The sequence below is a fragment of the Mustela putorius genome, unplaced genomic scaffold (genome assembly GCF_011764305.1).
Source record: "Mustela putorius furo isolate JIRA1106 unplaced genomic scaffold, ASM1176430v1.1 tig00003858_pilon_pilon_pilon, whole genome shotgun sequence".
Lineage (NCBI taxonomy): Eukaryota > Metazoa > Chordata > Mammalia > Carnivora > Mustelidae > Mustela > Mustela putorius.
In genome coordinates, this window is record NW_025422010.1 from 3886501 (window position 1) to 3912077 (window position 25577).

The 25577-nt window shown below is 48.9% G+C and overlaps 1 protein-coding gene across 4 annotated transcripts in view; it reads right to left on the reverse strand.

Moving 5' to 3' along the window:
* DGCR2 (DiGeorge syndrome critical region gene 2) overlaps positions 1 to 25577 on the reverse strand; it is a 94146-nt gene that overhangs the window by 14166 nt on the left and 54403 nt on the right. For 2 of the 4 annotated variants that reach the window (XM_004742593.3, XM_004742591.3), the window contains 4 exons: positions 21739 to 21864; positions 19157 to 19367; positions 17386 to 17462; positions 9482 to 9658 (listed from right to left, as the gene is read on the reverse strand). In XM_004742593.3, the coding sequence (XP_004742650.1) occupies positions 9482 to 9658; positions 17386 to 17462; positions 19157 to 19367; positions 21739 to 21864 (591 nt within the window). Of the gene's footprint in view, positions 1 to 9481; positions 9659 to 17385; positions 17463 to 19156; positions 19377 to 21738; positions 21865 to 25577 lie in introns of all 4 variants that reach the window. The other 2 variants (XM_004742592.3, XM_004742590.3) reach the window with 1 other exon arrangement.

Genomic DNA, 25577 nt, shown 5'->3' on the forward strand with positions numbered 1-25577 from the left:
ACACAAATGCTAACTTCGTAAAACAGAAAGTGATTCATCTCAGAAGTATAAAAACAAAGTAAACGTAAAATAATGGACAAGTACATGTAAGTCAGAAGCTGTGGAACAACTGGAGCAAAAGCCATATATAGAGTGGGGTTTTTTTGTATTTAAAACTTTTTATTTTTAGGTGCACAGGGAAGTATGTCAACTGGCCCTTCAAAGAATTGAGCTTTAGGGCTGAAATGGCTGCCACTGGAGAAAAAACAAAACAAAAAAACCCCTCTGCTTTCCAATTCCAGCTGACAGTGACCTTTTGACTGATACCCATAAAAGAATTCATTCAAAAGCACACTTGTCCTGAGCAGCCTGTGAGGTCCCTTGGGAATTCATTGTCTAGGGAAGGGGAGGTGTACCCAAGCTGCAGACGCATGGCACATGCTCTGCAGAACTGGATGATAAGGGCTGGTTACAAGCATCCTCCCAATGTCCCTTTTTAAGCCTTCTTAGAAGCTGGTTCGCACAGTGAGTAGAAATTAGGCCCCCTGCAGTTTAGATCTTCCTCACTTGATCAGTGAACGCGAAGTGGCACCGGTCCACTGCAAATTACAGGCTTCATTAGGGAGAAAAGAAATTACTTACTGCGCAGCAAATTCTGTAAATTTGTAATTCAGATCTTAGAATGGCCTCACAACATAGGGTCTTTGTATTAACAGGAAGGAAATTAGAGACACTGACTGCCTTCAGATAAAAAAAAAATAAATCCATTATGCCTTTTAAAAACGTAAGGGTAACCACTAACATGACAGGCATATATAACACAATTTCTGAACCAGTATAGGAAAAAAAAGAGACTAGAGAAAAGTTAAGTTCATGTAAGTCTGGAAAAGATAAAAGGAAGAAAAATCCTGCATAAACAGCAGAGAATAAGGTGCCAAAATCAATTTGAAGACTGAATTAAAAGAGTACAAAAAGGCAAAATGAAAGGAAGCTAGCACAAAAAGATGTAATAATAATGAAAAAAAATGAAAATAGTTCACATGTGTTGAGAGCTTTCTATGTGACAGGGACTGTCCATCCCAGGACCCTGAGATCATGACCCGCTAAGGGGGGAGCCTGTTTCCTCCTCTCTCTCTCTCTGCCTGCTTCTCTGCCTACTTGTGATCTGCCTCTGTCAAATAAATAAATAAAATCCTAAAAAAGAAAAGAAAAGGGTAAATCTAATGAAAGTAAAAGGATAGAAACTGACAGTAGAAATTAATGGCCCAGGGGCACCTGGGTGGCTCAGTGGGTTAAACCTCTGCCTTCGGCTCAGGTCATGATCTCAGGGTCCTGGGATCGAGCCCTGCATAGGGCTCTCTGCTCAGCAAGGAGCCTTCTTACCCCTCTCTTTCTGCCTGCCTCTCTGCCTATTGTGAAATCTCTCTCTCTGTCCAATAAATAAATAATCATATGATCTATAACCTATGGTAAGAATGATTTCCTAGAAGGGGGAAATATACCGACTACAAAACGATAGGAGGCTCAGGTCATGATCTCAGGATTCTGGGATGGAGCCCCGCATCAGGCACTCTGCTCAGCAGGGAACCTATTCCCCCTTCTCTCTCTCTGCCTGCCTGACTATTGTGAACTCTCTCTGCCAAATAAATAAATAAAATCTTAAAAAAATAAAAAAAGAACAAAATTAACAGCACAGAAAACAGATACACAATAGTGAGAATCCATTACTACCCAAAACCGAATATTCACAAAGATGAATCAAAGAGTCAAACCTTCAGGAAGACTAACCAAGAAAGAAGAAAGTATAAATAATATTATGAATCAAAAGGTCAAAGTGATATATACGAATGCTTCCAAAAATCACAAGAGAATGCTTAGAAAATTGTACAAGAATGAAGCAGAAAATTTAGATATATAGGTTATGTCCTAAATAAATATGACTTATTGAACTGACTGAAAAGGAGCCAGGAAACTTGAGTACATCTATAATCATTAAAACAACTAAATTAGTATGAAAAATCTATATCCAGGATATCCACACATAGACACACACATATGCAGGCACACACACCAGTCTCAGCTCTGTCCACTGAAAGGGCGTAAAAGCCATGAATATAACTAATGCCCAGGTCCTCCAAGGCACTCTGGGGGAAGGCTGAGTCCAGAGAGTACAAGATGAACTAGAAAAAGAAAGCAAACAGAAGGAAATAATAAAAAGCAATCATCAGTGAAACTGAAAGAGAATAATCAATGATACAAAAAGCTGGTTCTCAAGAAAAATTGACAGAACTGATAAACCTCTAGCAAAATCAAACTGGGAAAAACTCAAATCACCGAGGGCAGGAATGAAATAGGGGACATCACATAAATCCTGCCATCATAAGGTTAATAAGAGAACACCATGAACAACTCTATGCCCATAAATCTGAGTACTTGCAAGAAATGGATCAATTCTTTTTTTTTTTTTTAAGATTTTATTTATTTATTTGAAAGACAGAGATCACAAGCAGACAAAGAGGCAGGCAGAGAGAGAGGAAGGGAAGCAGGCTCCCTGCAGAGCAGAGAGCCCGATGTGGGGCTCAATCCCAGGACTCTGGGATCAAGACCTGAGCCGAAGGCAGAGGCTTTAACCCACTGAGCCACCCAGGCGCCCCAAGAAATGGATCAATTCTTTGCAAACCAGAAATTATCAAAAATTCACTCAATGTGAAACAGACAATCTGAACAGTCCTGTAACCAACAACTAAGTAGAATGCATAATTTAAAAACTAGCCCCCAAAGAAATCTCAGGACCAAGAGGATTCACTGCAGAATTCGACCACTACAGACAGTGGCTGCAAGTGGGTGGGGTTATAAAGCAATAATAGGGAGGCTCTTTATGGTGCTGGATCTACTCATATCTCAACTGCGTTAAAGGAACCTACACACGTAGGGGCGCATGGCTGGCTCAGTGGTTAAAGCCTCTGCCTTTGGCTTGGATCATGATCCCAGGGTCCTGGGATTGAGCCCCACTTTGGGCTCTCTGCTCCGCAGGGAGCCTGCTTCCTCCTTTCTCTCTGCCTGCCTCTCTGCCTACTTTTGATCTCTATCTGTCCAATAAATAAATAAAATCTCTTAAAAAAAAAAAAAGGAACCTACACAAGTAATAAAATTCTATAAATCCCTCTCTCTCTCTCTCACACACACATACACACGTGCACAAGCATAAATGAATACAAGTAAACCTGAAAACAGCTGAATAAGATCAGTGGATTATGTCCAAGTCAATAATCCTGGTTGTGATTATATACTACAGTTTTGCAAAACACTCCCATTTGGGGGAATAGGGAAAATATATTAATGGATTGCTCTAATTTACTTTAAATGCATCTGAACTTACAGGATCTCAATAAAAATGTCAATTTCAAAAAAAAAAATAATAATAATAAATAAATAAATACACACACATACATATATACCAGCATAAATGGGTCAAATTAACCATAAAAATAAATAATGGTACTCATGAATTATAATCCATCTTATATAATAAAAATCCAAGAGTGCATTCTAATACAAATAAAGAGATTAATAAATGGGGGAGAAGGGAATGCTCTTCCTTACAAAAGAATGCCCACTAGTACACATGGAAGGAATGAGAGTTAAAAAATTGCCAGTACATGGCAGCATCAGCAGGTACGAGTCTGATAAGGAACAAGAATTTTACAGGGCCTCAAAGGATCTCTTCACATATTACTTATTAATTTCAAAATGGGAAAAACTAAGACTTTATAGTACAGAAATCTGGGAGGTACAACCTTAATCCAGGGATCAAAGCTAATGTCACCAATGTCAGGGCAAAGTGACACCACATGCCTCATGATGTATCTAAGAGACTAAATACATAGACGATGGTTAGGCCATATGACAACACAGCTCTGACACCATTCCTGCAGCGACCAGCCCAGAACATTGAGGATTTAGTCGATGACTATGAGCTTGCCTATTTTTTCCCACACTTCCAAGGCAGGATTCAGCAGAGAAAGCCAAGTATGTGCCTCAAATGAATTGGCTCAATTGCCAAGCTTGTCGTTAGCCTGCTCCCAGCTTCCCACCCAACTGCTCCTAATCAGAGCACTGGAACCCTTCAGGGCACTGGTGAAAAATCCTTGTGATTGATCCACAACTTCAGCTGGAGCTGTGAAGGCCACACACATTAAGACAGCTAGCTGCAAGAGACAGTCTTCCTGAAGGGTGGCCCAAAGGGAAAATCTCAAGCGGAGGGCAGAGCAGACATTAAGAAGAGCCCTTTGGAGAAATGACAGATGTTGGCGAGGGTGTGGAGAAAGGGGAACCCTCCTGCACTGCTGGTGGGAATGCAAGCTGGTTCAGCATCTCTGAGAAACAGTATGGAAGTTCCTCAAAAAGTTGAAAAAAATGGTACCCTACGACCCAGCAATTGCACTACTGGGTATTTACCCCCAAAGATACAAATGTAGTGATCCTAAGGAACACCTGCACCCCAATGTTTATAGCAGCAATGTCCACAAGAGCCAAACTATGGAAAGAGCCTAGATAACTATCAACAGGGGAACAAGATAACCATCAATAGGGGAATGGATAAAGAAGATGTGATATGGGGCGCCTGGGTGGCTCAGCTGGTTAAATGACAGCCTTCGGCTCAGGCCATGATCCTGGAGTCCTGGGATTGAGTCCTGCATCAAGCTCTCTGCTCAGCGGGGAGTCTGCTTCTCCCACTGACCTCTCTCCTCTCATGCTCGCTCTCTCAAATAAATAATATAATCTTAAAAAGAAAAAAGAAAGATGTGGTGTATATATATACACAATGGAGTATTATGCAGCCATCAACCCCCCCCACACCAAAATCTTGCCATTTACAACGATGCAGATGGAACTAGAGGGTATTATACTGAGCAAAATAAGTCAATCAGAGAAAGACAATTATCATGTGATCTCACTGATATGAGGAATCTGAGAAATAAGACAGAGGATCATAGCAGAAAGGAGGGAAAAATGAAACAAGACAAAACCAGAGAGGGAGACAAACCATAAGAGAATCTTACTCTCAGGAGACAATCCTCTGAGGGTTGCTGGAGGGAAGCGGGTGGGAGGGTTGGGATGGCTGGGTGATGGACATTGGGAGGGTAGGTGCTATGGTGAGAGCTGTGAATTATGTAAGACTGATGAATCACAGACCTGTACCCCTAAAACAAACAATACATTTGCCAATAACAAAAATAAAATAAAGTGGAAAAAAAAAAAAGAAGTGGAAAATCAACTCCACTCTAGACACAAGGCAGCTACTGAATATGAAAGCTGGGATGCATGGAGGATACCTACAGCCCAGCCCCAAACCTGCCCACACTGGCCCCCTACACCACCACTGCAGTAAAAACCCTTCCTACACGCAAGTCCTATCAGAAGGAAAGGCAAGCCTCTTCCCATGGACCAAAACCACCTAGTGAACTCAATCTCTACTGTCCTACACAAGCAGTCTGATCTTCGACAAAATATTACAAGGCATAAAAAAGCCGGAAAAAAATAACCCACAAAAACTCCAGAGACAAGTATATCAATCAAACTACACTCAAATAAAGGAACCATCCCACAGATAATTTCAAATACTATGATGAATATGTTAAAAGCTCTAATGGAAAATGCAGATAATATATGAGATGAAAAATTCCACAGAGATGGAAACTCAGGAAAGAATATAACAGCAACATCTGGGTGGTTCAGCTGGTTAAGCGGCTGGTGTGGATCATGATCTCAGGGGTCTTGGCATCAAGTCCCTCTGCTCAGTGGGGAGTCTGCTTCTCCTTTCCCTTTGCCCCTCACCTTGTGCTCTCTCTCTTTCTCGCAAATAAATAAATAAAATCTTTTTTTTTTTTAATAGAAAAGCTAGAAATGAAAAACACAAAAAATGTCAAAAACGAACAGGTGAAAAATGCCATCAGTGGTCTCATAAGCAGACTCAGCAAAGCTAAGGAAAGAATTAGTAAAACATGTCAACAGAAATTACTCAAACTGAAAGACAAAAAAGAAATTAAAGAAACACTACAACTAAATGCAATGCCTGATTCTGGACTGGATCTTGAACCAGGAAAGAAGTAGCTATAAGGTGTATTATTGAAACAACTGACAAAACTGCCATAACAAATTGTGGATTACTGTTTAGCACTAATCCCATGTTAAATGTCCTGATTTTGATAACTGTGTCATGGTTATGTAAGTGTGTGTCCTGGTTCTTATGAAATACACCAAATATTTAGGCCTCGAAGGTTCAGTATCTTCGGTTTACTCTCAAATGGTTTGGAATAAATATGCAGAGAAAAAATGATAAGCAAATATGGCAAAAAACAAATTAACTGATGAATCTGCATAGGCAGTATAGGAGAGGACGTTCCTTGTACCATTCCCACAACTTTTCCCTAAGCTTGAAATTAGTGGACTCTTGATTAAGGGTGCTGACCTCTGCATAGTTGAAAATCCACCTGTACCTGCTGACTCCCCCCAAAATGTAACTACTAATAGTCTACTGCTGACCCAAAGTCTTACAGATAAACATGAACAATTAACACAGATTTTGTATATGATATGCATTATATACTTTACTCTTACAATAAGCTAAAGAAAAAAGTATTAAGAAAATCATAAAAAAAGAAAACACATTTTTTTTTTTTTTTTAAAGATTTTATTTATTCGACAGAGAGAGATCACAAGTAGGCAGAGAGGCAGGCAGAGAGAGAGGAGGAAGCAGGCTCCCTGCTGAGCAGAGAGCCCGATGCGGGACTCGATCCCAGGACCCTGAGATCATGACCTGAGCCAAAGGCAGCGGCTTAACCCACTGAGCCACCCAGGCGCCCAGAAAACACATTTTCAACAGTATATTGTATTTACTGAAAAAAAAAAAAAAACAAAAAAAAAAACCCCACATATAAGTGGATTTAAACCCATGTTGTTCAAGTACCAACTCTATATTTAAATAACAAGTTATAAAGTCCCCCACTTCCCAGGCCCATATAGTCCCATAGGGTATGGCCTACCAAACACTCAAGGACAAGATCATTCCCAACTACTGCAGACTTAGAAACTCGTAAAAAAGAAAGCTTCCCGGGGCACCTCAGTGGCTCAGTGGGTTAAGCTTCTGCCTTCAACTCAGGTCATGGTCTCAGGGTCCTGGGATTGCGCCCTGCATTGGGCTCTCTGCTCAGTGGGGAGCCTGCTTCCCCCCCAACCTGCCTGCCACTCTGCCTACTTGTGATCTCTCTGTCAAATAAATAAATAAAATCTTTTAAAAAAAGAAAGAAAGAAATCTTCCCAATTGATCTCATAAATTGAATATAAATGTGATACAAAAACTAGTCAAGGAGAACAGAGAAAAGAACCATTAACAGGACAAGCTCACTTCTTAAAGGAGTTTCAAAAATCCTAAATAAAATATCAGCTAAGCAAAGCCAGTAATACACATACAAAGAATCCCAAAGATGGTTTAATATCAGAAATCTACTAACGTAAAAAAGTAAATGATAAATAAAGCCATATAATATAAACTAAATAGTAATATAAATCAGTAAAGAAGAAAAGCCACATGATCCCAGTAAGTGCAGAAAAGGCATTTGCATTTTTGTAATGTCGAAATTCCCAGCAAATTACAGGAGTGGAAAGGTATACTTTCTTAACCTCAAAAGGTATTTTCTTAATCTTTTTTTTTCCTTTTAAGATTTATTTTATTTGTCAGAGAGAAAGACTGAGAGAAGGAGAGCACAAGCAGAGGGAGCAGCCGGCAGAGGGAGAAGCAGGCTCCTTGCTGAACAAGGAGTCTGATGTGGGGCTCCATCCTGGGACCCTGGGATCGTGACCTGAGCTGAAGGCAGACACTCAACTGACTGAGCCACCCAGGCATTCCGTAATTTCTCAATCTTTTTTTTTTTAAAGTTTTTTTTTCTTAAAGTTTTTTTTTTCTTTTTCTGATTTTTTTGACAGAGAGAGACAAAGAGGGAGAGGGAACACAAGCAGGGGGCAGGGGGAGAGGGAGAAGGCTTCCTGCCGAGCAGGGAACCTGATATGGGCCTCAATTCCAGGACCCCAGGATCATGACCTGAGCCAAAGGCAGACTCTTAACAACTGAGCCACCCAGGCGCCCCCATATTTTCTCAATCCTGAAGAAAGTTCCATATTTATTTTTTTACGATTTTATTTATTTGACAGACAGAGATCACAAGTAGGCAGAGAGAGAGAGGAGGAAGCAGGCTCCCTGCAGAGCAGAGAGCCCGAAGTGGGGCTCGATCCCAGGACCCTGGGATCATGACCTGAGCCAAAGGCAGAGATTTAACCCACTGAGTCTCCCAGGTGCCCCAAAAGTTCCATATTTAACACTGAAACACGAGAAGCTTTCCCTTTGAGGCTGGGAAGATAAGTTTATGCTCACTACCAGCACTTCTAATCAACAGTACACTGGAGTCCTTAGCAAGTAAAGAAATACCAAGGGAAAAAACAAAGAAATAAAAAGTCAAAGATTTGAAAGAAGACACGAAAATGCGTAAATAGAAAAATCTAGCAGAATCCAACCAGGTAAGCGTTCTAATAATGGAGTTCAAAAATGAATCCTAAAATTCAGGTGAAGAAGGAAAATGCTGAGAGTCAGCAACAGAAAGGACAAGAGCGAGGCAGGGAAGCCCAGCACTGGCCAGGAGGATGTATCCCAAGGCTCCTATAAAGACAGTATGGTATCAGCACAGGACTGACAAACAGGCAAGGGTCAGAATGGAGTCCAGAAATAGGCTCAGACATCTACGAACCCCTGATGAATGATAAATCAGTGTGGAAGGGAATGATAGTCCAAAACAATGGTGCTGAGACCATCAGTTGCCCCCCCAGACGGCCAACATGCTGCCTCTGGGTGAGATTCGTCCCTCCTCCCACCACAGAGGGGCCTGGGTAGGGGGCCCTGCCCTTAGTAAGCACAACACACTGTGTGTCCCTGAAGCCAGAAGAGACCTCGATGTGGAATATGGGTGAGTGAGCAGACAGAGGGACAGGGGAGGATCACAGACGAAGGTGGGGGAGTGGTCCAGACCCAGCATGGGCAGTCTTGGAAAGACCCAAGGAGAGTGCAGGTGGGTGACCAGGGGAGTCAGTGGCTCCAAACCACCACGAGATGTGGCAAGTCCTCTGTCACCGTTCTTATTTAATCTCTGAACAACGTGGTGTGGAGGGCAGGAATTATCACTTCTATCCTGGGAAAGAGAAACGAGGGCTCACAGACATGGCCTGCTTCCCAGGTTCTCGCCCTCCCCCAACAGCAGTGGTGTATGTTCAAAGAGGGGGGTAAGCCAGGCAAGGAGCTCCTGCCGCCCTGCTGTGACACAGGGGTCTGCCTTAGTGCATTGGGAGGTCAAAGTCTAGTCAAGGTTGACACCAAGGTCCAGAAATCCATACTCCTGTATTCATGAAAAGCACTTCCTTACAGTTCCCTAGAATCATGGCCAAGGGGGCTTACTTCTTTTACAGAGAAACGAAGACTTCTCATAGCAGTTCTCTGCATGCCAGCTGTGCAGGTCGTGGTGGCGGAGGGTGGGGAAGTGGAAGCACTGGAGTTGGGCGCAGAACACGTTGTCGCTTTCCGACATGGCTGAGGCAAAGATGGGGTCTGGGGGCAGGAACACCTCTGAGGAACCTGGGGGGAAAATAACATGGTGTCAACAGACCAATCGCATGCAGTCCTTGTGGGGACCAAGGCTCCCCCTCAAGCTGGACCACAAGTCAGAGGGCTTGTGGGCCGCCCCGTGCTAGGTACACTGCAGGTACAGCATTCACGGCCTCCCCTAGTTCCCACGAGCATAGCTCTGGGCAACGGGATGAATAAAGTAACGGGCTAGAACACAGTAGCTTAAAATGTTCGCCCTCATAAGGATAAACAACAAATAAACAGGAGCGGAGGGACCCATCCCAACGGGGTTATCAACTAGTAAATGAAGAAGGGCTCAAAATGGCACCCACTGCACGTGCCAGGACACACAATTCAGAACCGTGGCTCTGATGACCCAGCAGGGCTATCAGCTGGCCAGGTGAACTGGAAAGCGCCAGCTCCCTGGGAACCCCTCCCAGCTCCAGGGAGGCTCTGTCACTACCTTAACTTCTGCTTTCCAAGCTGGGGACCAGGCAATCATAGAGCGTGCTGCCCTGGCAGCCCAGAGTGGGGGTGTCGGAGTGCAGGAGAGGGGGCCAGGAACCTCTATGCTTCTCATTTGCAATGTCCCAGGAGGTGGGACTCTGGCCATATCTGGGGCACAGCATAGCCAGCTCCCAGAGCCCACTCTCTAACTCAGAGAACCCTTCAACACTGGACCACCAAAAGATGCCTTGAGGCTAACCCAGATGTGGGTCACTGGATACCCTCATTTTACTGTGACAGCAAGGCGGTTTACCCTTGGACAGCAACAAGGTGTTCCCACGCATGCCTTCTGAACTCTATTTGCTCCCAAAACTAAGCATGGAGGTCAGTTTGGAAGAGCTAGCGAGTTTGGACATGGGCCCTCATCCTGTAGACACTGGGAACGTGGCCTCCCAGCTCCCTGACAAGGGCAGGAAGATGGACTTTGGGGAAGCTGATGGGATAGAGGCCCACTCCCCAAATGACAGGCACAATGTCATTGCACCCCTGCTAGGGGATATTGGGGATCCATGATCACAAAAGGACCACGGAAGGAGGGTAGGAGAGGGGGGTTTCTCACACCATTTGGGGAGACTGCCTCCAATGCTAAGAGTGGGTGCTGCCACTCTTAGCTCCCTGCTTCCCAACGAGGTCTCCTGTAACCCTCGTGTGCCCTCTTCTTCTCCTTCAGATGTCCCTTCACTTGGCAGAAGCCTCCCTTCTTAAAAACTGTTTTCTTCACTATTTGACTTCTTGTCTCATAGGCTGAAAATGGAATAGATTCATCCTGTCCTTTATTTAAAAAAGAAAAAAAATAGTCTTCAGGGGCACCTGGGTGGCACAGTTAGTTGGGTATCGAACTCTTAGTTTTGGCTCAGGTCATGATCTCAGGGGACTGGAATTGAGTCCCACACATCAGGCTCTGCACTCAGCATGGAGTCTGCTTGAGATTCTCTCGCTCTCTCCCTCTGCCCCTCCAGCTCATGTTCTTTCTTTCTTTTTTTTTTAAATTTGACATACAGAGATCACAAGTAGACAGAGAGGCAAGCAGAGAGAGAGAGAGGACGAAGCAGGCTCCCCGCTGAGCTGAGAGCCCAATGCGGGGCTCAATCCCAGGACCCTGAGACCATGACCTGAGCCAAAGGCAGAGGCTTTAACCCACTGAGCCACCCAGGTGCCCCCTGGCTCATGTTCTTAAAGAAAAAAAAAAAAAAAAAAAAAAAAAGTTGAGTCTAGTCACCAGCCCAGGGCACAATGTCAGCATGTGACTACAAAGCTCTGATCAAGGCCACAGATGACCTCTCAGGGTAGAGTCCAGGGGCCTGGCCCCCACCACCTGTCCTGCCCTTGACTGCCTGGAACCTGCCTGAGTCAAGCTGAGTGTGGACGGTGTGGTGGATGAGGGCGGCCCCAGTGCCAGCAGGCCATGCACGGACGGAGCGCACAGGGAGGGCAAAGTGGAGCGAGCACCTCCCACCTCCCAGGTAGACATCGGACTACTTGGGTCTCCTCGCTCTGTGCTGGTCATAAGCCCTGTTTACCCTGAGGTCATGTAAGCTGCAGTTTCTTGAAACCAGTAACTTAGAAGATCACTTCCTCTTTGCCAAACCTCGTTCCTTTCGGGTCTTCATTTTATGTGCCCTCTCCATCTTTTCTCTGCCAGGAGCTAAATGAGGCTAATCCCAATACACCCAGTGTGGTCTTCACTTAGCATCACTTCACTTAGCATCCCCCCAAAATTCATGGCCACCTGGAAAAAATATGTGGACCTTATTTGGCTCTCAAGGTTAAATCATCTGGGATCTGGAGTGGGTCCTAAATCAAAGGACCAGTGTCCTTACACCAAGGGAGAAGAAACAGAGAAACATGTGGGAAAAGGTCACAGACAGAGCAGAGCCCAGAATGTGGCTGTCACAAGCCAAGGAACGCCAGAAGCCACTATGCACTGGCAAAGGAGGAACTCCCTCAGCCTCTGGAAGGAGGTCGGCCCTGCCGACACCTTGATTTTGGATCTGTCCCCAGAACTGTGAGAAAGTAAACTTAGGTTAAGCCAGAAGTGCGTGGTACTCTGTCAGAGCAGCCCAAGCCATCTAACACAGCCTCCTAATCATCTCCCCGGCTGATTTAACAAATGCCCGCAGGCCCCAGACTGTGAAGAGGCACTTGGGGTACACCGGGCGACAGCAGCAGGCAGAGATCCTTGTCTTCCAGAGCTCACACCAGGTTGGGGGGGGGGGGCGTTGTAAAGGCCAGAAACAGATGACTAAGAGACCCAATGAATGAAGTATATGTGATGTTGGAAGGTCACAACTGCTCTAGGTCAAAAGAAATCTGGAGTGCAGAGATGAATGCAGGCCTCAGAGCAGTGCCATGGGAGCAGAGAATGAAGGGGAGGGGTGACCAGGCTTGTGCTGGGAGTCCCATACCACATACAAGCTCACTGCTTTGCTAGAAGGATTCAAGGGGCCCAGCTTCTAGTGGCAGTCGTATTACAGCAACACAGCATGGTACTGCAGCAGCAAGAGAAGGGGACAGCTTGGGCGGGGTCTGAGGGCATCCAGGCCAGACTTCCCGAGCACTCTCCCATCTAGCAGGAGTGTGTGGGCTTTGCCAGCAGCAAGCTTCAGCAACACGGATGTGGCATTTATGCCCAGAAGAGCCCCTGGGGAACCTTGATTCCAGGCTCACCATTGTTCATGTGTTCCAGGTGGCCTGATATAGTAGGCTCCACCTAAGCCCCAACCTGTCCCAGGCACCAGCCAGGACCAGGCCAGCTGTGCTACCTTCTCCTGCACCGTAGTGAGCCTGGACCTTGGGAAGGAGCATCCCAGGGAGGGCTTACAACAGCAGCAAAGGAGGCATGTGGCTAAAGAAGGGGAAGAGTAGAGGACCCTCAGACAGCTGTGTGAGGAGATGGGGGTGGGTGAGGTCGGCAGCAAGAAGATCAGGCTGGAGATGTGTTTGGGAATTTAGGTGGGTGATGTTAGATCTGGTGGCTGTGACCTGGTGACAAGTGATGAGATTCTGGACAAGTCTAAAAGGGCATGAGAGGAACACCTAGGTGGCTCAGTTGGTTAAGCTGCTGCCTTCGGCTCAGGCAATGATCCCAGGGTCCTGGGATCAAGTCCCACATTGGGTTACTCGCTCAGCAGGGAGCCAGTTTCTCTCTCTGCTTGCCACTCTGCCTGCTTGTGCTCTGACAAATAAATAAATAAAATCTTTAAAAACATAAAATAAAAAGGCATGAGGTCATGTGATCATACCAGCAGACCCCCCCCCTCAGACCACCCCTGACTGCTGCCTCTGCAGGAGGGCCTGCTGAGTGGCAGCAGCTGCTCCCAGACACACCCACTCCCTCTGTGCATAAGCTGTCCCTAGCCAGGCACACATGGCCGTATGCAACAACACTGAATTTCCTCTGCTGGCACCCCCATCCTGCAGTAGGCTGACCTTCATTCCTTTTCTACTCTGAGTGTTGTCTGCTTCCCCACAGTGGGCTATCCACCTCCTGAGGCAGGGCCTCATCTTCCCATACAGTACCAGAGCCCCCACAGAATGGGCCTGCCCTGGGGCCCACAAGGGGCTGTGGGGATCCTCCCAAATGCTCCTCTACTGGAGGGCTGCCTTCCTTCAGCAGAATGGTGGCCTGGTCCCAGCTGACTCTACTCCAGCTTGATGGTCACCAGAGGGCAGGGTCTCTGCACTGTGCCTTCAAGGCTCACCCAAGTCCTGGTCCTCCCCCGACTGTCTCCTTCCTCCCTGCTGACAGAAGATTCTAGATCAGGATGGGTCAGGGTACATGAGAGGGTCACACTCCCTGGGTGTGGGCACCAGGGCCAAGACAATTGAGACCACAAAGGGCCTCCTAAGTGGCACGCATGGCCTCAGCCCACCAGTGACGGGAGTGAGCCCCTAGAGGTGGGCATGCTGAGGTGGGGGAATAACGGGGGCCAAGGTGCCGGACTGAGCAAGTCTCAAATAAGCGAGTCACACAACGTGGACACATCAAACACACAGTATGATTCCATTTTTGTATTTTAAAATAAATATCACATATAATAACCAGAAACTGAAATGATACTTTTAGCAGCAATGATGCTGGGGCCCTGTGGAATGGCTTGTGGGAAAACAGGGATGATTCCCTCTGGAGAACACAGATCTCTTTTCAAACTTCGGTCACCAATGTTATAAAACAGCACTCGATGTTCCCTGGTGGCAGCAGCTCTCGGCCTTGCATGGCACCCCAGGCCCTGGGTGCTGCCTCAGTGTCAGGTTTCAGCACCCTGGAGTGAGACTGACCTGCTGTTCAGAGAAGCTGGAGGCAGGGCCTTCCTCTGAGGGGGGAGGCCATGGGAGGAGGCCCCTCTCACAACAGAGCTCCACACCTCACATGCACCTGGGAGTGGGGTACCTGCAGACATGGTTAAGCAGTATGCATATGGGGATCATACTCTGTGGGCCCCGCTGTGCTGATACACAATGGGTTATAAAACACCCAGGAAAACGTTGGACAGGATGTAAATGAAGTGAATATTTTTAAACATTTCCCACAGCGGCTTCTGACCACCATGGCTTCCTACCACCATTCACTCATATTCTTGGGCACAGTCTTTTCTTCGGGGCAAGTTTGCCATTAATGGCAAGACTTAAATCTACTTCCCACTGCCTTTGTGATGCATCACCTAGGGCCCACTTGTCAGGTCCTGGAGCATCCCCAGGTCTGAAGCAGGTGGCGCATTGCCAACAGCTCTTTTTATAAGGAAAGGCGGCAGGCTCTGCCCCCAACTCCTTCGCTGGGGCTGTGTTGTCAGCGTTGTCTTGCGCTGGAGTTTCTTAGCAGAAACCTTTTAAGATGCTTTCGGGATGGACACTTTCAAAGAGACACAAAAGCAGAGGAAGAACACAATGAACTCCCACGAAGCTCTGTCCTGCATCACAGCAGCTCGCCCTGCCCGTCCATCCACAGCACAGCACTATGGTCACGCCTCTGAAAATCCACAAGTCAACCTCTACTACAAATCCAGATTCTGCTTCCCTATTGTGCCCTAAAGTTTTTATGATTCCCCTCCCAATCCAGGATGCCTCGGAATTCATGTACTCCATTTGGGTTTTTGTTTTTTTCTTTTAATTTCTTTGAACCCAAAGCAGGGGTGCCTGAGTAGTTCAGTGAGTTAAGCATCTGACTCTTGATTTTGGCTCAGGTCATGATCTCAGGGCCATGGGACTAAGCCCTGCGATGGGCTCTATGCTGGGCATAGAGCCTACTTGAGATTCTGCTTCTCCCTTTCCCTCTATCGCTTCCCTGCCCTTCTCTCTCTCCTTCTCAAAAAAACCCCAAACAACAACAGTAACAACAAAATGAGAAAAAACAGCAGAAAAAACAGGACAAATGATGTTGAGCCGTGTCGAGTATTCAGGCCAGGAGGAATCTTCTTTAGCCACATATTCATTTTGTGGCTATTACTGGAATCCAGAACCACCAAGCCCACTTGGGAAACCACGAGCAGCCAACACCACGCCGCACCCATGCCCGTGGAGAGCTGCTAGACATTGGCACCACCCGTGCGGGCGCCTCGCTCTTGCCTCGGGCCCCTCACACACTGAGCCACTGCTGCCAGTGTCGATACACTTTTTTTAAAATTTCACGTTTGCTCTCCAAATGGCCCAGTGAAGCCACAGAGACAAGTATGGCCATGAAAGCCCACCTGGAGCCTTTGCTATTCTCGCCAAGGGGGACAGCCCCATGTCCCCCAGAGCAGAGCATGCTATCATGCCCTGCAGACTTGGGTATTCTCTGCTTACCAGTGTCAAGAAGATAACCATGTCCAGGAAGTGGCTAGACTATCCTGAAGGCCAGCAACCTCTGCTGGGGTCAGGGCAGTGGGCCTCGGCCTAGGATCACTGCCCATGGCTGTGATTAGGGCAATGAGGAACTACTAGATTTAGCTTTCCCAAGGTACCTGGTGACACTCGGGCCTGGAAACACAAAAGCTATTTACCTGTCTACTATTCTGGTGGGACATCTACACATTATACTCACAACTCTTCTGAAAGACCAAGTTTGCGAATTTGGGACCTGTTTTCAATAGGATACGTGGAGGACACAAGAATGGGGTGACCTCCCAAGCGGGAGCAAAGACTGGTAGGTGTGGTCCCTCTACTGGGGTCTGCCATCCCCGTCTCTGCTCCCTGCCCCTTTCCAGCTGCCAGGCTCAGCGTCCCAGGCCTGCCGAGACCCTGTTCTGTCCCTGTGAGTCCCTGTCCCTCTTCAGGGAATTTAGCTGCCTGGGGCTTTTGAATACCAATCCTGTCTGTGCCTCCACCCCCTCTATGTAAAAACACAGCCTGTCTCAAGGCCACTCCGGTTGGGAAACAGGTGGGCTCTAAGGTCAGTCCCCCTTCGTTCTCTACAGTGAGGTGCACAGAGTAAGATGTCTGGGGTCTCTGGCGCTACCCTTCCTCACCTGACCTTCTCAGAGATACTTAAGAATTCCGCAGCGGGACCAGGATGTTTGGGGAAAAAGAACAGGACCCAAGCTCAAACCACAGGTTCAAACAGCACCCCAAAAATGAGGCCTGACAAGGGGACAGGGCAGGGGAACATAGCTCAGGCAGCAACTGGAGAGGCCATAGCCAGGGCCTGGGTGAAACCTGCCAGTAACCAGGGCGATGGGGTAGTAGGGGAGGGACAGGGACAGGCAGGGCGCAGGACTCAGTTGCCCACACCAGACATGCTTCCTTTATGTTAAGCTGGTGTTTCCAAGTAGCTCAGCATAAAATCTTTAAAGTAACACACGTGTATACACACACACTCTCTATTTTAATTCCATCTGCCTCATGACTTTCCTACCAGTTTAGAGTCTCCTTCTGGATATCTCTATCCTAGAAGGCTTATCCCTCCCTCTCCGTGAGCTGCACACTCTGTATGCTCATTTTTATACCCCAATTAAAGGCCTTCTCTTAAAGGGAAAATGGACAGTCTAGAAATCTGGCCAAGTGAGAAGGAAGCACAAGTTCCAGAAAAGGCTCTAGCCCCACACAGGGCCTGAAACAAGGGCCTTGGGGTGCCCACCCATCATCATGATGCTCCCCACAGCCTGGGGCCCGTTCCTCTCCATGAGCCCTGCACCAGGCATCGCTGGGGAGAGGGTGGGGGGAAGTGGGGAGCCCCCAGCAATAGCTTCCTAGTTAGGATGATGCCCCCCACCCCAGCCCAACTGCAAACCCAACAACTCTTCAGAAAGACTTACCCTTGAACGCTACCTCCCAGCGACCTTCCAAGGAGTGGTTCCGGCTGGCGATGACATACTGGTAGCCAACCCACAGCCTGCAGGAGGGTGGAAAGGTAGCAGGCCTCAGCACAGCAGGGAGATAGCCATGGACTGGGTGTGAATGCACTTTAGAGTGACCTTTCCAATATCAAGGTTGTAAAGCATTAATGATTTTTTAAAGTTCTGATACTTAATTTTAATAAAATGCATTAGAAGTCTAAACAATAAATTCACAGGGCAGAAAAGGTTGTACCTTGGCTAACTCCTGCCAAGCCCATTCTTATTGGCCGATTCAATAGTTTTCACATTCTATGCAAGACCAATCTTATAACTGGGGCATACAGAGCCCCATGAATACAACTCCGTGAATTTACCAAAACCACAGACTGGCGTGCTCTGAAGGGGTAACTTTCATGGTATGTGAATTACATCTCAATAAAGCACAAACCCGTGAGCATCTACAGTGTAGTGCTGGGTGAAACCATGCTCACGGTCTCCAGGTTGGTCTCCGCTTAGAGCCAGCTCGCCCCAGACCTGCAGTGTGCTTCTGAGCACGCACGTCACAGCACTGAGGGGGCCATGCTCATGGACCTGGCCGACTGCCACAACCACCTGCTGAGTGTGTGCCTCTCACCCCAGCCTTCTAGCTGCAGCCCTGGAGATGCCTGCCAGCAGGCCCAAAGCCACCGTGGGAGCGCTGGCCCGATGCCACTCTTGTCCCTTCAGCCTACTGCCATGCACACAACAACCCTGGTGAGATAGGGGGCTTCCCCAGCCAGTGGGCTGAGCCCTCTCACTTCTCCGTGGACTCACAATCACACTGTGATCTAGAAGTTATTTTGTAGCTGTAGGAGGAGAAACAGCAAGGTAATTGTGAACTGCCAACATCACAGGATATAACAGGAGAGCCTGAACCCAGCCAGGGTCTTGAAATGAAGGCTCACTCTCCATCTGCGGCTGTCGTTGGGCTCCTTCAGCAGCGTGGCATCCCTGAGACGGGAGTGCTGGCCATCTGGCAACCCCTACATTCCACTCTCCCACCCACCCCAGCAGCTTGGAAGAGGCAGCAGGACACCACCTCCAGAGAAGAACTACCACAGTCCTCAGCACACACCTGCCCCCCAACAAGACCCTCAAAACTCTGGGCTTGGAGATGCTGGCGGCTGGCTATTCCCACATTTTCTCTACAACGTCACAGGGCCTTGGGGTCAAGAGCCAGGCTCTGGAGCCAGGCTGCCTGGGCATTACCAGCTAACGTGTGCCTGTGGTTATATGTTCACCCACCCTGGACCTGTCTTCTCACCCACCAGCCTCCCGTGGTTTCTGGGAAGACTGTACACAAGTGTGCCGATGGAAAGCACTGAGCACAGGGCCTGACAGAACCATCTTCCTCGGAAGAAACCCACACTCACTTGTATGGCCCTTCTGGCAAGCCCATGAAGCCCCATCAAACAGCCCATCCCAACACAGCTGCAACTGGACCCAGATGGGAGCCAATAGGGACCAGCCCAAGGGGGCACAACATGGCAGCTCATCCCTGCCCCTCTAAGAGCTCCCAGCATCATCCTGATGCCTGATCCAAACCCCAGATCTCTATTTGTTTCCAGTGGATAGAGCTGCCATTCCCTAGATGCCGGCCAGCTAAGCTTGAGGGGTATCATGGGTGGCCAGAGGCTACATCCTTAGTGAGCATCCTGCTTGCGGGGAAGCAGCCTGATCTCAGGCCTTGGGTCTCCAACCCAGGACTCACTTGTGCTGGTCCTGCCACGCGAAGCTCCGCTCTGGCTGGTCCCATTCCTGGGCCAGGACGAAGCGCAGCTCCTGGTCGGTGGAGAAGGTGGCAAGGGAGCCGTTCACGCGCTGGCAGGTCTGCGCCGCGTCCCAGTAATTCTCTCCGCTCAGGTAGACCCGATAGCAGCTCGCTGTGCCCTCATAGTGGTGCCACCCTGTCGGGCACTTCCCTAGGAAACATGAAGGACGGGAGGGGAGTTGTCCCCTAAATTAGGATCCTCACTCCAAAATGCAATGAGACACGCTGCATCTGAGGTCAGAAATCACCCCAGGGTAAATGAGGCTCGAGAAGCAAGCTCTGCTATGAAATGCAAGTTTCTCAAAGACACAGATTCAGCCCAAGGCACAAGCACATGCAGGGACTCAACTGATTTCTGTAAGGCCTTTGATTTACTTGGCAGGAAATACTGGCTGTCCAGTGCAGTTCAGTAAAGTAGATTTCATTCTCGGGTGAAATGTGGTTGACAAGATGACCAGCTCCCCATGCCTGCTCACTGCAAGCCTGGCGGGGGCGAGCAGAAAGGCTCCCTGCCCACACTGCTCCCACTACCCCAACACCTGGCTCTCTGGCCACTCTGCCAGCAAGCCCACTGCCTCCCGAGCCCAGTCCTTGGCCCTCATTTTCTCTTCACAAGGGTATTGGCCAGCACTCCCCTAAAATAGAAATGTAGGGGATGAGCGCTGGAAGTGCCACTGGGATCAAAGGACCAGCCCCTGCCACCCACAGACAAGAAACCGAGGCCCAGTATTTATGCAGCAGGCAAAAGCAGAGTAGCCAGTGGGGCCTGCATCTCCCTGAGGGGGGGCAGCCCAGCCCAGATGTCTCCTCACCAGGTGGGCCCACCCCCCCGGCCGGGAAGACTCCTGTTAGACTGTGTGGCTGGCCTCATGTAAGCTCTGTGACCTGTTCCACAGGATCTATAACCTTCAAATGCTGCAGCACCTACCTCCTAAGCACACATTAATGAATAATAATTTTTAACAAAGCCAGCTGTTAACAGAACCCAACTTTTTAATGAATCTACGTCCTGTGGACTTGGTGAAACTTCTGCAAGATGGATGCTCATGTTTTTACTGTTCAGAGCCTATACGTGTAACTTATTAACAAAGGTACAGAGATTCCAAGAGGGGAAATGGCAGCTCTGGCCTGGAGCCAAGGAGGCCAGCCACAGCTATGCTGCAGTGTGAAGAGGGGGACAGCGCCACCTGCCCACTGAGGAGGACCCGCTCACATACTGCTGTGCATGCACGAAGGCCGGTCACTGGGGACCAGGAGCCAGGCCTGAGCTCATCCCTGCTTGGAAGGTGCACGGGGTGCATGGCATATCCCTGCTGAGTGTGTGGCATGGGCTGGAGGAGCAGGGGATCCCCAGGGGAGGCTTATTATGGTTCTGAAGCTCCCACACATGATGTGTCCCACCTGCCACACCCCCTCCAGGTACGTTCCGCCTTGTCTCCAGGCAGAGGTGGAGACACCAAGATGCCAGAGGCCCAGCTTCCAGCCCAGGCTCCTCACCCACCACCCTGGGATGGGTCTAGAGGGAAGCAGGGGTGGCAGCTGACAGTGGGGAGCAACAGAAGGAGTGAACATTACTTTTTATTGGCTCAACTTTTTTTAATCATTTGAAATCTGTGGAATTATTAACCTCAGTAGCATCAGTACCTGTTCCAAAAAAACAGCTAAGTAATGAAAAGGGCAATGTGTGGGCTGGGACTCCACAGGACTGAGTCCCCCATTGGCTACATGACCTTGGGTGGGCTGACCTCAGAGCCTTGGTTTCTTCACCTACCAAGCTTGCCCAGTGTCCCTTCAACTACAACAATCTTTGCAGTTCACAGTTATTATGGATCAAGGCCAAGCACAGCATCAGGGTACGGGGGGCGGCTGATACCAGCTCTGCAGCTCTTTCAAGCCCGGTCAGACAACCCAGGTGCTCAGGTCTGAGCTCTGAGATAACCCCCAGGTGCTGAGTGTCCGTGTGTGTGTGGCAGGTTGGAGGGTTGGTATTAACATAGCCAACAGCCTCCTAGGCCCCACAAGACACATGTCACACGGCAGTTCCTCCTGTCTTGGTATACTGTACCTATGTATGTCACTACACCCGTCTGCTTACGACGGGGTGGTTTTGGTGTGGCTTTTCGATCTTTCAACCTTCTTTAATCTTGTAATGCTCCTTTAAAAATCTTAATGTCATGGGAGTTCATTAGATAATTAGTCTCTTCAAAAACAGTTTAGATAAAACCTCCCCTCCCCGTCAGCTGGACCTGATCTCTGGGAGCCTATTACTTCATCTACCAAAAAGCAGCTGACTTATGGAAACAAGCAGCCCAGTTCCAGAGCTGGGTTCGCATCATGGCTTCACCTCTCAGAGGCTGGGGTGACCTGGGATGGGTCACCGTGCAGCCTCGGTCATCAAAGGAGGCAGACAGCCCGACAGCCTTGAGGGGCCATTTCTGGAGGCCAACCCCTCGTCTGGCTGTGTGGCGGGCCGCACAGGGCCACAAGGTGTAAGTCTCAGACAGGGCAGGTCTGCAACTTACTGCTGAAGCGCACAGGCTGCGCCACATTCACCGCGTGGAAGTGCTTGGGGTCGCTGCCTCGGGCCCGGCCCGGCCGCGGATCCACAGCCTCCTTCCCATGGTAAGGACGGGACTCCCCAGTCACTTCTGAAAGCAAGAAGAGAAGTGGGCTGTCAGCGCAGCTCACGCAGCAGTGAGGCACACGGCCGCACGGGACTCTCTGTGGCCGGTACCAAACAAAAGCACAACATAGCCTCCTCGGGGCTGGGAAAACCAGGTCGAGCGGAAGGCAGCACACAGTCTAGTTACTCAGGTGTTTAAAGTCTCAGAAACCTTGCTGCTCAGGCCCAATGGATCACATGTGCTCCCTACGGAAATTAGTCTTCATTTTTTTAGTACTATTATGGAAAGAGGTCTCTCCTTCATTGCGTTTTCTAATGGGCTGCTAAGCACAGCACAGGGCTAGTCATTCCCGCAGCAAATCCCTCAGCAGCCCTGGTTCCCTGGTGCGGGGTGGGGAAGTCTCTCCAAAGGCCAGGCCGCCCCTTGTACTCCAACTTGGGAGCCTCCCGTGAGCATGGAGGGGGAAGCACTGTGTGACACCGTCCTCTGCACTACCCGCACTGGGCCTGAGTTGATGGCTGAGGCCCTGCCTGCAGGTTCCTCTCAGTGCCCCAAGGCCAGGGCCTTCTGACATTCCTGCATGGCTCTTGGGCACCCGGCCCATGCCCCGCTGTGCAGATGGCCTCCAGCACAGTTAGAAGTGTGAACAGGAAGCTGAAGATGAGGCAGACTTCTAGTTTCATGGATCATGATCTGATAGCAATTCCTAAGCTAGTGCTTCCACAGTCTCTCTGTAGAGTTCTCCAACCCTGAGAGCACCACTATCCACCCTCTCAAAGGTGAGGGGTGATGCGGGGACGTGATGTAATGTACCCGAGGCACAGGACACAGCCAGGGGCAATGTCCCATCCAGACCGCCCTCCTCCCTCCTCTGCCTGCATGGGAGCATCTCAGTGCACAGTGAGGACACCTGGTACAAAGTCATGCCAGACAGCGGTGACCTTGGTCTGCAGAGCAGCAAACAGAAGGAGGCGGCTCTGCTTCCCCAAGGCCATGTCCAGCAGGCCTGAGGCAGATGATATGGGCACATGGCATGGCGGGTGGGTTTGTGGGAGACCTGGCTCCACGGTGCTCCGCTTGATGGAAGCTTCACCAGCTATCTGATCCTGCTCGTGTCGCAGACTCTAACACTGTTTTCATTTCATAAATAATCTGTATTTTCCCTCATTGTAAAATAACAAATCATGCACGTGAAATAATAGAAACACAGAAGTCTGAAAAGCCAAAACATAAACCACTACTATGCTCAGTCTGCCGCCCTTCCATTCTTTTTTTCTGTACAAATCCCTAAAAGTACTGGGATCACATCACTCTATTTTATGATATGCTTTGTAAGCTTGAACAGAAGCGGCCTTCCATATTCTCAAATGCGCTTAAGAACACCACTTTTACTGGCCACAGAACATTTTGTGAATGGATTTAGTTATCATAATCCCCTATGGTTAGAACTTTAGGTTGTTTGCATTTTGTCATTACCTATAAAAGACTGCTTAGAACAACCTGTACAAACATCTCTGGGTGTGCTCCTCCTCGTATCCTTCTGAGACCCTGGGCAGGCCACAAGCCCTAGCAACTCTGGCTCCTTCCATTATTCAGTACAGTATTAACATAGCCCCCACCCAGGCAGGTGATGTGGCTCAGGGGCCATCCGGTTACTAACCCCTCTAAAAATATAAAATGTGCTACCAATGAAGCTCAATTCAAGGCAAGACCTTAAAGGAGAAGCACATTCAAGGCCTTCGGTGCAACCTCACCACCAACACGACCTCACTGCGGTCACCTGTGTGTGCTGCAGCTGCTCTCTTCAGGACTTAGGTGCCCCATCCCCACTGCCTGAGCACTGCCACTCCTGGCAGAAGACTGGCAGCTCTGACACAGGGCAGTGTTACAATGAGCATCCCCTTCCCACCCCAATCCTGAGGAGGCAGGCTGAGGAGTGGGGACACACACACTGAGGGATGGCAGACCAGAGACAAGGAGGGCTTCCCAACAGAGGGCACAGCTTAGGCAAAGGCCAAAGGGAGACACATTTGGGACAAGCTCGAGGACAGGTTTGGGTGTGGTGAACATGTTTCCCTACACCTGAACCTCACATGTCCCTGTCTGCTCCAACCAGCAAGACCTGTGATTCTACTTTGGGTCTTGGCCTCTGCCCCAGACCCAGCACAGCAGCACCTGGTAGAGGGCCGGCCCAGCTGTTCACAGAGACAAATGAAATCTGCAAGAGAGACAAGGTAAGAGTGTGTGCTACCGGGGTCTGGATGCCGGCTGACTGTGGAGGGTACATGGGGCAATAAGGCAGAACTGCTCAGGGAAGACAGCAGAAAGCCAAGCAGTGAAGGGGGAAGCCACTTTGCACTGAGCAGGCTTCTCTGGTGGCTCAGGTGGCAATTCTGAGCCCTTCTCTTTTCCGTGATTTCTCTTCAGGGCCAAACGCCCCAACCCATGCCTCCCCCTCATCACTCATTTGTTCAGCGCCACCATGGGAACCCACTGGCACAGACCAGGGACTTCCGAGTGCCCTGGGGACCAAGAGAAGCAGGAATGGGTGCAAATGGAGGAGAGAGAGAGTTCACTGGCGTAGCACCCCTACAGGCCCCTTAGGAGCACCTCTGACAACACCAAATCTCCTTCTGCAGCTCACAGCATTTTCCCTTAGGGCCAGTTGGTGGGTGTGAGCTGATATCCCAAGAACCGGTTTCAGGATGCAGACACCCCAAAGCAACTCTCCTGTTCCTCTCCCTCCCTTTCCTGTTCAATCTCAGTGTGCCAGGCACTGTTCTAGGCAGGGGAATATAGTGAGTGAAACAGCAGACAATCCTGTCCTCCCTTAGTGAGGCCCTCAGCCTGCCTTCTCTTCCACCCAGCAAGTGGGGGTGGGCACACCTACACCCTGTGACTGGGAAGGGAAGAGTCTGAGCGTGGACACCACAGGCTGTTGTGTATTCTGCTCTCTTCGGGTATCCTTGCCAAGACTTCAGAATAACTTTGGCCACCAAAGACGGATGGAGTGTATGGAAGGAGACATGAAGCAAGGAGCAGCCAACATGGTTGAGTTGGTACTAAAAAAACAGAGGGAAGGGGAAATGTCTTACAGATGGGAAAGCAGGCTCTGAAGTGTTATAAGGCTTGCTTCATGAACAAGTGGAAAACAGGAGACATGAGCCTTCCATTTTCTCCAGGTCCACTGGACCCGAGCCTCCTCCTACCTCACAGCACGTCCACCAGAGGCCCATTTCCGGCCATCTTCCCAAGCTGTGTACTGGGGCTGGGGTGGGAGGGTGCTGGGGAGGGTTAGAGCTCAGGGCAGTGACCTCTTGCTCTACGAGGGGCACCCAGCATGCCAGGTTTTCTGCTTTTACACCACAGGCCTCATAGGCAGAGCTGCGGGGAGGGGGGATAAGGCAGAGGAGAGCCTTAAGTCCAACAAGGAAACTGAGTCAGGTCAGACAGCGGCATGCTTGCTTCCCCACTTTATTATTTGCAAATAAAGGACAAAATACGAGTGATTCTTATTTGTGTTTCTAAGATTGTATAACTTCTAAGATTGTATAACTTGTCCAAATACAGTATCAGGGTCCAGATGAGCTTGTAACCTCTCCAAATAAAGGGCAAGACAGACTGGTACTTCTTCAGCACTCCAAGTGGTCAGAATGCATGTCACTTTCCTTCCGTACACGAGAACAGGCTTAGACTCGTGGTCAAAAATCAGATGTAAGTAACGCTTGCTTACCAAA